The sequence below is a fragment of the Tamandua tetradactyla genome, chromosome 2 (genome assembly GCF_023851605.1).
Source record: "Tamandua tetradactyla isolate mTamTet1 chromosome 2, mTamTet1.pri, whole genome shotgun sequence".
Taxonomy (NCBI): Eukaryota; Metazoa; Chordata; class Mammalia; order Pilosa; family Myrmecophagidae; genus Tamandua; species Tamandua tetradactyla.
The window spans coordinates 193,446,772-193,461,829 of NC_135328.1; the positions used below are offsets into that span (position 1 = coordinate 193,446,772).

At 42.6% G+C, this 15,058-nt stretch overlaps 1 protein-coding gene and 1 long non-coding RNA gene across 2 annotated transcripts in view; one reads left to right on the forward strand and one right to left on the reverse strand.

The window, feature by feature from the left end:
- LOC143674571 (uncharacterized) overlaps nt 1–5,043 on the forward strand; it is an 88,305-nt gene extending 83,262 nt beyond the window's left edge. Inside the window, exons 3-4 of the long non-coding RNA XR_013171115.1 lie at nt 1,955–2,099; nt 4,403–5,043. This is a non-coding gene — a long non-coding RNA (uncharacterized LOC143674571). The remainder of the gene's footprint in view (nt 1–1,954; nt 2,100–4,402) is intronic.
- ZBTB8B (zinc finger and BTB domain containing 8B) lies at nt 1,589–12,533 on the reverse strand. Its single transcript, XM_077150462.1, has 3 exons — nt 11,430–12,533; nt 4,537–4,715; nt 1,589–2,058 (listed from the first exon to the last, which is right to left on the reverse strand). The coding sequence occupies exons 1-3, from the start codon at nt 12,418–12,420 to the stop codon at nt 1,741–1,743; spliced, it is 1,488 nt and encodes a 495-aa protein (XP_077006577.1). The 5' UTR covers nt 12,421–12,533; the 3' UTR covers nt 1,589–1,740.
- Between the last annotated feature and the right edge of the window lie 2,525 nt (nt 12,534–15,058).

A 15,058-nucleotide genomic window follows, 5' to 3' on the forward strand; every position in this document is an offset into this window, starting at 1 on the left:
CAGCATAAATCTTCTACACATACATTTAGCTTTCCCTTTTGCTAAGTTTCCTCTTTAAAACAACAGCTAATATTTTTATTTCAGGCAAGAATAATATTTCTGGTACCAGATAATTTTTAATTTGTAATTCTTGGCCTAGAACAACGATTTTCAAACCATCTGGGGTAAAAGACCAGTTTTTAAATTTCCAACCCATTGCAGACCAATACGTGGCTCCAGTGTACAGAAAGGCACTCATCATCCGTCCTGTGAGCTGGTCCACACTCTGTGTAATAGGATGAGGCTGCTGAGCACACGCTTGGGTGTCGCCGCAATGTCAAATGGTTATAAGATTTCTCTATGCTTACTCTTAATTTCTGACTTTCCTTATGGCAGATGGGTAGCAAATAATTCACAGATCCACGCCTGCCTGGGCCACACTTTGAGTAGCACTGTTCTGGAGTTCTAACTTCTATGGAGAAGTCCAGCTTAAATACTTTTCTCACCCTTCAACGAAGAACACTTAAAGCCAATTGATAATGTTTTTGATTCTTTTTTTTTTTGTTCAAAAGGCAGAAAGGAAAGGAAAATGCTTTTACTGCCTCTTGAAACACGACTGTACTGAAATGAAAGGGAAAAAGATATTTCATTTAGAATCCATTATTAGATATAATAAAATTATGTAAGTGCCTTAAATTACATCAGCTCCTCATACTTCCTGCCCATTAACCTTTTAATTCAGTCTCTTTTGTTAGAATAATTGGACGACTACAAAGGAGATGAAAAGTAAACTGGTTTTAAAAATCTGTTCTGCTAAACCTCCTTTTCCCACCAGAGGATCTTTTAAAAATTTTAGAGATACAATTTTTTTACATGGGCTTGCATTTTCACCCCAGTTAGAGTTCTCTTCGTAAACTAGATAAAAGAAATGTGGCTACATTTCCAGGTAACACAGCAATGGCACCTGGAAATGGCTGGAAAAAGTAGGGGGGCATTTTGAGTTCTGCCAAAATGACTTGATGATCATAGAAAAGGTTATTTCTGTTTGTAGAAGCATCACACACTGAATCAGACAGGGAGACCTGACTTTGCCCCCAAGACTCTCTTCCTGGAGTGAACTTGAAATTTAATTCAGTAATGCAAGGCAGGGGGGATACCATGAGCCTTTCGGCTCCTTTCCATGCTTGTCTGCACATAAATAGCCCCCACCTTTAAAACCTCAGTCTCAGAATTAGAAAGTAAATTTTATGATCAAGTAGTCAGACAGCCTTGCCTGCCTTACATCAATGAAGCTTTCCTTTGAGACTTTGCCAAAAAAATTAAAATATGAAATTCATCATAAGAGGTATGGCAAAGAAAAGGATAGATCCCCAAACTTAATGTATTCTTGCCCATCTCTTCAGAGAAAGAGGATGATGACAAAGCAATGCAAACGAGTGAGGACAATGAAAACAAGTGTGAAAATTTTCTCATTTCTTCCTGAACCAGGGTTCAAATGCACAGCAGCAAAAACTGGAAGCCTCAGCACCAGCCTTGATTCACTCAGAATTAAGGAGTGGCCAGCAGAGCCCTCAGAAACCAAGGACACCACACCTTTGAGTCCCCAAATCCGACCTCCACCACGTGGTCTAATAAAAATGCAAATATAGTAACAGTGAAAGAACCTTTCTCTCAGGGTTCCACTAAATTGAACAAAAAGAGAACTTCCAACCACAGAATGAGCTTAACAAATTCTAAAACCTCTTCCCCGCCAACCTATTGCTATGTAAGTGTCTCATGGTCTGATAAGCGGGGCCGCATCTGTGGCTTGCTATCAGAGTCGTCTCTGGCAGGGTCGTCTTCCTCTCCAGACCCCACATAGATTGGCCAGTCGTTGTCTGTGTCACTCTTCTCTTGACTTTCAGACGAAGCCTCCGCCAGGCTAAGGTTGATGGGCATCATGTCTTCGTCATCGTCGTGTGTTTCTGTGACACAGGTGCAGCTGTCACACAGCCCGAAGCGCCGCAGCCCCTGTGACAGGTGACTCGTGAAGGTTCTTCGGCAGCCCTTGCAGATGATTGGACGGTTGGACCTGTGGACCTAAAACCACAAGCAGCCACAGTACATTTCACAGAAATGCGGTATGGGCCCTGCCCGATCCTCCAATCTCACTTCTCACCACTGTCCCGCCCCGTTGCTCTCTCTGCCACAGTCTCAGCTTCCCCATGGTCTCTTCCACTCTTTGGACATGTGTGAGACACACTCTTCCCTGCCCTCCTCTCCCCAATTCCTCACCCCTTGCTAATGCCTTTGAAGGACAATTCCTCCCTGATGCACCAGACCAGGTTACATCCCCCAGCTATAAACTCTCACCTGTACTCTGTCCTTTGTTGTACTTCCCACAAGTCAGCTGTAAAATTCACTCGAGTGTGAGACCTAAGAGGGCAGGGGTCTGTCTGTTTGGTTCATTACTGTATCTCTAGTGCTTAGCATATAATGAGCACTCAGTGAATGGATTAGGATTTTAGGTCTTTTTTTATTTATTTATTTTTTAGGCATGGCTTTTGTCAGTGTAACTTGAATTGTTTAGTTATTTTTTTCCAGAAGGTAGATTTTCTAGGGAAGATGGCGTATTTTCCAGATGTGCTAGTGGATGTTTCACCCACAACTTCCTCATTGATAAATGTATTCCTTACTTTTGAAAAGAGAGCTTGGCATACTGGAAAAGAGAACCTGACCTCCTATACCAAGCAACCCCTCCTAAGGGCAGCGGCCCCAGGGATGCCTTTTACATAAAAGTTATCTCCCTCATGTGTGTGCTCTTAGGATCTCCAGCCAATAAAGGCTCCATTGTGCCGTGACTCTGAACCTATCCAAGCCTCTCTTTTAAAGGGTTCTGGATGCAATTACACACAAGAGACAGAGACAGAGAGGCTAATGCCAAAGGGCCAACAACACGATACTCAGGTCACTGGAACAGCCATTAAATCCTGACCAATGTCTCCCTTTTTAAATTGAGATATAACTCACATACCATACAATTTACCCTTTTAAAGTGTGCAGTTCAGTAGTTTTAGTCTATTCATAAGATTGTGCAACCAACATTACCATCTAATTAATGAAAAGAATCCCTGAATCACTAGCCATCATCCCCCACCCCATTCCCGCAACCAGCTAGTCCCTGGTAACCACTAACCTACTCTCTGTTTCTATGCATCCACCCATTCTGGACATTTCATATAAATGAAATCCTGCAATATATGGTCTTTTGTGTCTGGTTTCCTTCACTTAGCATAATGTTTTTCAGGTTCATCCATATTGTAGCATGTATCAGAACATTCCTTTTTATAGCATGCAATAATGTTCCATTGTATGGAGAGACCACATTTTGTTTATCCATTCATCTGGTGATGGACACTTGGATTGTTTCCACTTTGGGACTATTATGCACAATGCTGCTATGAACAGTCATATGCAAGTTTTTATGTAGACATATGTTTTCACTTCTCTTGGGTATGTATCTAGGACTAAAATTTCTGGGTCATATGGTAACTCTATGTTTAACTTTCTGAGGAACTGCCAAATTGTTTTCCATCGCAGCTGTACCATTTTATAATCCTGCCGGCAATGGGTGACAGTTCCAATTCCTCCACACCCTTGCCAACATTTTGCCCTTTTTTTATTATTATTATTATAGCCACCTAGTGGGTATGAAATGGTATCTCTTGCGGTTTTTGGTTTCCCCTCTCCTTAATGATTAATGATGTTGAGCATCTTTTCATATGCTTATTGGCCATTTGTATATCTTTTTTGAAGAAATATTTACTCAGGTCCTTTGCCCACCTTTAAATTAGGTTGTTTGTCTTTTTGTTGTTGAATTGTAGGAGGTCTTTATATATTCCAGATTCTAGACCCTTTTCAGCTATATGATTTGCAACTATTTTCTCCCAATCTTTGGGCTGCCTTTTCACATTCTTGATAGTCTCCTTTGAAGTCCAAACCATGTTTATGTTGGATTTTCTAAAGACTGACTACCTTGCTCAAAAGTGATCTTAAATGCAAGACCTTTCTAAATGGCCTGAATGCTTATTTAGTTGGTGGGAATCATCAGCTCACATGGGAGATAGAACCCTAGGGGTCAGCCAATGAGAAGGCAGGTTCCCTTGATCTGCTATCCGTAGGGAGCCCCAGAAATGGCAACATATCCCTCTGCCCTGCGGGGTGGTGGAGTTGGATGGGAAACCAAAGATGCTCCTTACCGTTGGCATCACACAGGTGGGGAGAAACCCACAATTACCTGTCCAAGCCCCGTTGTTCTCTGCCTTATAACAACCACCCCAATCAGGAGATTAACTTTCTTGTCTCTCCCCCTCATAAAACTCGTCTGTTACCGTGTAAGTTATAACTTTTTCTAATTACCACCAACCTTGTTTCAATTTTGTAGGAGAAGCCTTCGAGGAAAATTCTGTGAAAACGTCTCAGAATCAGAGAAGTGAAAGGCAGACTGGCTTTACTCTTGCCTTAAGCAACATCACGAACTACTCCTGCCCCGAGAAAACTGCCAGCTCCGACACTTACGCTCAGGGCATGACTCCGCAGGTGCTCCTGTCGGGTGAACCTCTTGCCACAGGTCTCACAGGGATAGGGCCGCTCGCCCGTGTGTGAGCGGATGTGCCGCTTAAGGATGCCTTTCTGCTTGGCAGTGTAAGGGCAGAAAGGACACTTGTGGAGCTTGATGGGGACCACCAGCACGTCACCTGGGAAACCAAATGGATTGCTTTAGCTGTTCTGTGAGCAGTGATAGTCCTGGCCATCCTCCGATGGATGGGGTCAGAGCAGTGGAATTTCACCAGCCCAAGTCAAGAAGATGCCAACTCCACCAGCAGCTAACAGCAAGAACCTCCTGCAGATTCCAACTCTAAATGGCTCACGATTAGCCAGAAATCAAAGTGGGCTTCTGATACAAGGTTGCAAGGAATGCCATACTTTCAAACATTTTTGATCATGGCCCACTGTTAGAAACACATCTTACGTCCCAACCTTAGAACATATATACCTCATGTGAATAACCAGAAATATCTTCACTCATCCTGACAGTTTCTACTCTATTTGATTTCATTTTAAGAGAAGGCTGATTGGAACCCCCTGAAATGACCTCATGACCCTCAACTGTTTGAAAAACACTACTATGATGAAACAAAACAAAACAAAACAAAACAAAAACCCATTACTGTGACGGATCAAACTTCTGAACCAAGTACTTTCTTTGACAGTAGTTCCTAAAAATATCTTCCAGGCATGTGTAGAAGAGGTTTGCTATGATGCACACCCTTAATTGTTTGGGATTCATATTAATTCTATATCTCTGGAATCATCAAATATCCAAGAATTCAGTTAAATCTTATTCCAATTACTTTTTCACCTTCCTCATACAACTCTTAATGTCACAACACCAATATCCCCACATTTATGGAGACTGTTCAAATACGGAAACTGTTCAAGTTTCCTGAATTTATTGTGATATCCCAAGATTTGTTCCCTCAACCCATTCCCTTCAGGATGTTACAGACTTTGATCATATCATAAATGAAGGGACTAGTGATTTAAGATTTCCAGGCTCTACTACTTACCAGCTGTGTGACTTTGAACATCTCACTTTACTTCTCTGAGCCTACTTTCCTCATCTGTAAAATAGGGATGATAATAGTTCCCACCTTTTAGGACTGTGGTAAGGATTAATTAAAATAGCACCTGCACTCTGTTAGCACAGAATATGGCACAGAGTAAATGCTCATCAGCATTGGCCATTTTTGTCCTCATCGTCATCACCTCAGCATTTCTTTATGGATTAGGCAGTGGTATCAACTGAATGTATAAGCTTTAAAAGATTGGAGGGTTTTAAGGAAAGAGGGAAGGATGGTGGTCTGAAAGTGGCAATGAGACACAAGCAGGACCCTATCCACCTCTGACCCAGGGCTGGCAAGGCTATGGAAGAGGCCTGTAGGGAAGCAGGGTGCTCAGTGGAGAGCCAGGTCTCAGCTAAAGCAATCATTCTCAGCTACTGATTCCCAAAACTGTACTCTTCCCCTCTTCCCTACACTCCAGATACAACTATCTAACCTGGATATTTCCACGTGGATGCTGCAGGTGCCTCAAACACTGTAAAATCTGCACTGAACTCCTCTTTCCTCCTGTACCTATTTTCTTCCTACCTTCTCTGCTTCATTTGATTCAACCATCATCCATCAAGTCAGCTAGCCCAGAATCTGCATCATGTAGAATGTTTTCTTCCCCTTCTCCCCTGTATGTGAGCATCAAGCACTGTTAATTTGACTTCTCCTCCAATGTGTCTCCTCTTCTCTACCTCCACAGACGCTTCTGTAGCTCACGTCATCTCTCATGTAGACTCGTGCTATAGCCTCCTAAATGATCCTCCTGCTTCCATCTTTGTTCCCCTTTAGTCTAGTCACTACACAATAGCCAGAGGCATCCTTTGAATATATGCCATTTTGATACTTTGCCAGACCCTCCAGTTTTCCACTCGGAAAAGTATCCAAACACCTTCCTCTCCTGTCGCGGCCCTACCTGATCTGCCCTCACCCAACCTGCCTGACCTCATCCCTCATCCCTCTCTGCTCACTCCCCTCCAGCCATACAGCATCCTTGTTGCTGTTCCTTTTGTTCACTCACCAAGCACCATACTGCCCCTGGGGCTTTGCACTTATTCTTCCCTTGGCCTGCAATGTTCTCCCCAATATCTGCAGTTTGTTCTCTCATGCCCTTCAGATTTCTGCTCAAATGCAACTTATTAGAAAGGACTTCCCTATCAATATTAAATAACATAGCATCCCTTTCACTCCCTATTCCTTTTTCCCTGCTTTAGTTTTTCTTCCCTAAGATTTATCACCATCTGCCTTACTACATAATTACTTGCAGCAGAATGTCAGCTCCATGAGGACGAGGATTGTCTTTTCTTTACTATTCTCTATCATCAACAGTGCCGTACACATAGTAAGTGCTCGAAAAATATCCGTTAAATGAATGAATGAACAAATGAACAAAAAGGAGTGACGGGATTTCAAAGAAGCAAGTCAAGGGTGGCATATTGGATACAATGACATTAAATGGCCTCATGATGAGGTTGAAACAGAAGGGACAGAGGTAAGAGCAATAGGTATGTGTGGAATCAGAAACCAGGGGAAGAAAGAATTTCACAAAGACAAAGATCAGAGTCAACTACCAAGACAGGTCATGTAAGATAACTCCTGGAATCATCCACTGGATTGGCTTTAGAAGAGCTAGCTGGGAGTACGCAGGTGGTTCAGTGGTAGAATGCTTGCCTTTCTATCACAGGGAGACCTGGATTTGATTCCTGGACCATGCACCCCACCCCACCCCCCCAAAAAAGCTAACTGACCTCATGATAGCAGTTTCAGTGTCATGGGTGGGGTGAAAGCCAGATCTCAGCAAGCCAAGAAAAGAGTGGGAAATGAAACAGAAGAGGCAACCAATGTAGATGACCCTTGTAAGAAGAGGTGGGAGGTGATGGAGCTGGGGCTTGGAGGAGGGTGGGCGAGAAGAAATAACAGGAGGACCTTATATTCTTGGCAGTTTCTGCTGATGGGTCAGGGATGAGAAGATACATAACCATGGCAGCAGCCTCCTGATGGGTCTCCCTGCTGGGTCTCCCATCTCCATGCCATCTTGTCCTGAGGCCAAATTCATCTCCCTGAAGCACAAATCCATTCCACTCCCAAGATCAGAAGCTACCAAAAACTCCTCTATGGCTACAAATAAGAACCTAACCTTTTAATATATAAGATTTTCCATGATCTGGCTCTAATCTAATATCTCCCTGCGTCTCCTCTTCTTATCCTCAGATGCTACTTCCAAAAAGTCCTCCCTCTTCTCCCCATGGGAAGCCATTTCCCCTTCTATTGGACTACTGTGAAACTCATGTCTTTCAGCCCTTGTACGTTTCACCATGTAATGTCATCTACATGCATGTCTTATCTCCTCTCAAGATATCATCAGTTCTTTGGGGCTGGATCCATGTCTAACTTATCTCTGTATCTCCACAAGGAAGGTGCTCAAATATCTGTCAAGAAATGAATGATCAAACAAATCAAGGCCACTCTGTACCTTTGCACTTAAAATATATTTACCCTGTAGTCATATGAATGGAATCAAAACCTGGCAAAAAAAAATTATAGACGACTTAAATGGAGAGATGACATAGAGCTAAATTAATATTTCTTGATACTTGTGCCTATAGGCAGACGGGTGGAAAAACAAAATAACTGCAATGAAAACCTTTATCCATTTGTGATGCCTTCACAGTTCTTTTAAATGAGTGAAATGAAGCCAGCCCAGGACTCTAGCTCTGGCTATGCCACTTACCAGAATTCTTAGGAAATTTGTTTAACCTTTCTGGATCTCAGTATCTCTACACTTATTCTCCCAAACTCATAGGTGTTATGAACGTCTACTGGATGTGACAATGCAGTCAGAGTCTGTGAAGTGCTATTATACACATGGAAATGAGAAGTTCGAGAAGTTCCCATCGCATATTCCTTGAAACACCTACTACCTTCCAAACACTGGTTAAGTCAGTCTCTCTGAGGATGAGAAACAATATTTTCAGTTCTAGTTTTAATCAGACATACAGAGTGTTCCAGCTTAAAGAAAAAGTGAAATTAAAAAGCCTCAAGACAGCCATTTAGTAATGAATATAAGCAACCAATCTTCCCTTATTTAAAGACTTTCACTGATCAATATTGATCGGTAAACTAGAAAACGTGATTCATTAACTTCTTGGCTTGAATCTGGGAGGCCACTGGGTAATTTCATCAGCACAGTGGCAGTCTAATTTATTTCTGTCTCCTACAAGACACCTTGAAACACAATGATCTCATCTGTTAAGAAAAGTTAACTAATGTTAGTTCATTTTTAAGAACGTTCAGGGAAATAACCAAGTTCTCTCAAAACACAAAAACCTACCAAAGGATCTAAGAAATTAACTCATATGAAACCAAATACCATTGAATTCTAAAATGTTCTTAAGGAGACAGTACCTGGACTATGGTGTGTTTGCCGAGTGCCTTCTGTGTGCTAAGCACCGTGGCAGGCACAGAGGACTACAAATCTCCTACATGTACAGAACACATTATCATATGTGAAAAAAAAATTCTGAAAACCTCATTTGGTCCTGTGAGAAAGTTAGAGGAAGGACAATTACTTCCATTTTACAGATGATGAAACAAGCTCAAAGAGATTCAGTGGCTTAACTAAAAGTTCCACTGCTATTAATGGAAGAGACTGAGGACTTTTCCATGTCTCCAAACTGCCCTGTGTCAATCTGGTTAAACTCATGTATCACCTTGGCTAGGTTATAGTGTCCAGTTGTTTGGTCAAACAAGCACTGGCCTGATTGTCAACATGAGGGTGTTTAGTAGGTGGATTTAAAGCATTAGTCAGTTGATGGAATCTATGACTGATTACATCTATAATCAACAAAGGAGATTGCCTTCAGCAATGAGAGGTGTCTCCTCATCCAATCTGTTGAAAGCCTTAAAGAGACAAACTGAAAATCAAACCATTAAGCACAAAAAAACAGAAATTGATGATTTGGAAAATCTCAGCCTATGCAGATAGCATGCTTTGAGTCTATGGCCAGAAGCTGTTCTACCAAGGGACCTCCCTGAGCTCCCAGGAAGTGAATTCTCGGAGAACAGGGCTCCTGGTGAGGGTGTGGCTAAACAACCACAGATGGCTAAACAACCACCTCTTTGCTAAAGAGGTGTGGCTATGCATGGATCTAGTCAGACATTTCAGAGAAAGTAAGGGTAGGAAATGCAATTATTCAGGGAAGATCTCTGAAAATTTTTTTGTCTGATGGGTTGGAACCCCTGGATCAATGTCCAAAGCTTACAAGGTTTTGCAAAATCTGTATGAACAGAAGCACTGTCATCCTTGTCTGAAAGGGACAGAGAAGGGATGAACTGAAGGAAGAATAACTTCAGGGCAGGACCATGGAAGCAGAGATCTGGACCAAAAAGATCTCCTTGTTCCAAGAGAGTGGGTCCATCCACATATATGGAAAGGGCTGGCTGACCCTAAGTTTGCCCCCCAACAGGGAGAGTTTGACCATCATGCCAAAATTCAGAAAGAGTGGGATCTAGGCCCACATGTTCAGGAAGAGTTAAGCCAACATCCCAATGCTTGGAGAATATGGGACCTACATAGTTAGGGCAGAGGTAGGCTGCTACTGTAGTGCTTGGAGAGCGTGGGGCCTAGGCCCCAGTGTTCAGGGACAGCATGGTTATTGTACAAGTACTTGGAAAGGCTGCCACTCCAGCAGGACTGGAGAACAAAGCAACAAGCCACAGGTGACTCAGGTCTTGAGATCTAATGGAGTTTGCCCTGCTGGGTTTTGGACTTGCTTGTGACCTGTGACTTGTATTTTCCTTACAATTTCTCCCTTCTGGAATAGGAAAGTCTATCTTATGCCTATCCCATCATTGTATTCGAGAAGTAGATAACTTATTTTCTAAGTTTCATGAGACCATCTGACTGAGAGGAATGCTGCTGCAGGAAAGTCCTTCACAACTGATTTTGATGAGACTTTGGACTCAGAGTTGTTACTAAAATAACTTAAGGCTTTTGGAATGCAGGATTAAGTGAATGTCATTTGCAGGATTAAATGAATGTGGGAAGAACATCTTGGGTTCCAGAGGGTAGACTGTGGTGGACTGACTTATGTACTCCAAATTAGACAGGTTCTTGGTCTTGGCCTGCATTCCTGTGGATATGAACCCATAGTAAATAGGCTCTCTTGAAGATGTGATTTTAGTTAACTTGTGGCCCAACTGATGAGGTTAGACCTTAATACAGATGACTGGAATCCTTTATAAGCAGAAGAAATTCAGATACACAGAGAGAAGGCCATGGGGAGAGGTTAGAAGCCAGAAGTAAATGGAACCAGGAAAAGAAAGGAGAGGACATTGTCATGTAATAGGAAAACCAAGGAAACCCAAGGATTGCCAGCCAGCCATACTATTGACCCTTAGAGGAAACAAGTCTTCCAGCTTCTGAAACTGTGGGACAATAAATTCACATTGGTTAAGCCAATGCACTGTGTAATATTTTTCATAGCAGCTGGGAAAGTAAGACAGTTTTTATTTGTCATAGTAGCTAGGAAACTAAGACTGCTCCAACATACTTCTACTGTAGTTATGGAGCTAAAACACAAACATACATGAAGAGACAATGCCCTGCACATAGCAGGTGTTCAATTAATATCAAGCAGTGGTGGTGACGTGATGATGGTGATGATGTCAGTAGTGATGATGATGGTGGTGATGATAGACAGCGGTGACAGTGATGATCGTGATGATGGGAGAATACAAAACACAGATGGTGCATAGTAAATGACCAGCAGAGATGAATGCTATGGAGCTGGCCGAGCTCACCTGTGTCCTCTCCATACCAGTCAGTCTGGACATCCATCATGGAACTCATGGCTACTCCTGCACCATCTGGTCTCCCCTCCAGACTCCGAGATAAGTGATGGTCTGTATCCTCTTTGCTCTGGACAGCACTGTTGCGCAAGAGTGCCTCCAGGAATTGCTTTACATGGTAGTTACTATATGCCAAGTCAACAGCCTGGCTACTGGGCAAGCCTTCCTCCATGTGGGCCAAGCTCAGTGGGGTGGCATACTGCTGAAGCTGTTCACCAACCTCCACCTCCACTTCATCAGCATCAAACTCCACCTTGGGTTCCATTCGTTTGAGAGGAACAGGGAGGTCACTCTCAACTGAGCCATAACCCTGGCTGTCTTTCACAACCAGTTCCAAGGGGTGGCAGCTTCTGCAGTCACTGCAAGGAGACTTTCTTGGAAAATCTACACTCTCTTCTCCCTTGGCTGGAGAGGAGACCAAGCTCTTGGTACCACAAGAGGTTCCTTCCCGACCTGAACTGGGGCTTCCACTGTCAACTTGATGAGCGGCAGCGGCAGCTGCTGCTGCCGCCGCTGCTGCTGCTGCTGCTACTGCTGCAGCCACAGCAGCCTCCTTCTCCATCTTTCGACAAATATCAAGGGATGACCTGATGTAAGCCTTACAGAAGTTCACCACATCATTCATCTGCAGGTAGCTGGCAGCTGACATAACTTCAATCACATTCTCCCCACACAAATCCAGCTTCCCTGAATAGAGGAAGTCTAAGATGGTGGAAAAGGCATCGGAGGTGACAATGTCCAAGGAAGCAGTGCTGTGCCGCCCACTGTCCTGTATGTAGTGAATGAGCAGGGCTCGGAAGTAGCCGCTGTTGGCAAACAAAATGTTCCTGTGGGCCTTGAAGATCCGCCCCTCCACAATGATGCTGCAGTCACAGAAAAAGTCCCTCTTGCGCTGTTCATTCAACTCCCCCAAGAGCTTGGCATAATAGGATTGCATCTCCATTTCTCTGTCAGCTGCTGCTGCTCTGGAGTAGCCAGTATCTGTGCCAAGATGTTTTTTTTAAGTTAATGCACAAATCCTCACCTTATAAATAAAATGTTGGTTTTTAATTAAAAAAAAAATTCTCCAGAAGACACCAGTTCAATAGTGCCCTTGTGATATGGGATAAATAAGAGGTTATCCAATTTGGTTAATTTATGAAAAGCTATAAAAATAACTATAGCTAACTGCACACTGGCATAGTACTTGGTGTTTTACATGGATTATTTCAATGAATTCTTATAAGAACTCTACAAGAGTTTTTCTACTAAAAAAATAGTAAGAACTAATACCGTTCCCATTTTTCTGATAAGGATTGAGACTCAGTGAGGTTAGGAGACGACTCAACTGGTAACAGAGCTCCAAATTTATAAGCAGATCTGTTGGCCTCTAGAGCCCATGCTCTTATGCAATATATTCTACTTTCCTCAAGACTCAAACTGTAGCTAATACCCAAATCTAAGAACAAATCAGTCTCTAATGTCATAATCTGGAATTTAGAAACTGACAAGAACCAGCCTCAGCTCACACTTTTAACCATCACTTTGTTACACCAACTGGTGGATTCTTGTTCTAGCCAGCATCCATTCCTCATTCTTATGCTTCTACTGCCCTTTTTGTCTTTGGTGGAACCACCATCTGCCATCCTCGGCCAATGTGCTTTGTGTAAAGCTGGGTCCATTCCCAGACTCCAGGTGTGTAAGATATAATGTAGACTCAGGCAATCAGGATATCCCACCCTCTGTCCACAGTGACTGAAATGTCCTTGTGATTTGGTCAGAGCCAATAAAAAGCAATGAAATATTTGCTGGGGTTTCCCCAAAACAGCACTCTCTGCCCTGTGGGGTATGGGGAGGGATGTTGCTGCTACTCTACCAGGGGAGCCAGCCTTACAAAGATAATGGCCCAGCTGAGGCAGGTGGCCTCCAGGGACACCATCTGAGCCCCCAACTCAAGGTGTGCCAGAAGCCAGTGAAGTCCCTTTTTGTGTCATCCCACCTGAATTTGGGTTTTCTATCATTTGTAACTGACAGACTCCTAACTGATTGGGTCCACTACCCCTGGGGTTCAGCCCTGCGTTTTACCTATGCACTGGCCCTTCTCGGTCAGTGGACTACAAGCCCTTTGAAGACACCAACTGTGTCTTCTTCAATTTAATATCCCCTACAGCATTTGGCAGAGTACTTCAGACAAAGTAGTTTGATTAAGTAAAAAAGAACACTCCTTTCTTGGCAATAAGGAAGTCAGAGAAGCTGACCTTTTCTCCAAGGTCTTCCTTCCATCTTTTCTCATCACACGAACCACATAACCAGGTACCAACTGCCACTTTTATCTGTTTGATGTTGAGCTCACAGAAGTTCCTACAACCAAGAACATCAACTCCTTCTGCCGGAATCACAAAAGGCCCACTTAGAGCTGCCAACCACCAACAACAACTTTTTAAACTTTTATCTTTCTTACAAAGGGGACATAGCAATTCCTCACCCAACCAGAAATGAGGTAAAGTCCACAGGGGGAAAAAAAAAGGCCCCTCTTTTAGGAAAACAGATTCTCCAAGGCTATGCCCTAACTGCAACTTTACTCAGAAAAGGGCCAACACGACCTTATTAAATGGCAAATTATACCTACTTCCCACACCTTCTTAACAAGCAATGAAAATAAGCAAGGCAACTGGAGAACCAATTAGGGAGGGAAGTGGAGAGGAACCTCTAGAAGCAAATAAACTGACAAACCTGAAAGTGAGAACTGGCAGCTAAGAAAAAGTCAAAAAGTTATCAAAAGTGAACTTAAGAATTTTTCTCAAAGTACCAGCCTGAGGTCATTTAGCTAAGGGTAATTAGCTGTCCGCAGGGAGCAGCTCAGGATTCGAAATAGCCTAAGGGCATTCACTAAATTTCTAGCCAAGGGCAATGACTGATGTTCCTAAGGATGAGCCTAAGGCACCAGAAAGATTCTTATATTTCTATACTTGTTTTCAACCTAAGGAAGTTATATCATGATTTTGAGAAATTTTTTCATCCAAAGTACTTTACATTAATATTATCAGAAAGGAAGAGAACTGTCAGATATCTGAAAAATTCAACTATCCCCAAGTAGATCAATCCTGAAACTCTTCACAGGGCTCCACAGTCATCCACACCTCCTCTCACTCACTGCTCCAATCAAGCCTTCCCAGCAGCTCCTGCTACTGCCTTTGACAATCAAGATATTAATGGAAAAAATGAGATACGGATAAATACAAGATTTTATTCTTCCTCAGAACTGAAAGGAAACCAATGAGATTGATAGAGATTTTCCACAGTGTTAATACCCAGTGTTGGTGGGAGTGTAATCTGGAACCCCACTTTGAAGCAGAATATGGCAATATTTATCAACACTTAACATGTACATACCTTTTACCCAAGAAATTCCACTGCTAAAATTTTATCCTTTCGGATGTATTCACAAAAAAAATCCATCAAAATATAAGTTCATAAAAGTAGAACAATCAAAATGTTCATCAATAGAGGTCTTGTTAAATCAGTGGTAGTACCATTACACTGCGGAATACCATGCAACCATGTTTTTAATGAGCTAGAGTTGTATATGTGTTTACAAGGAA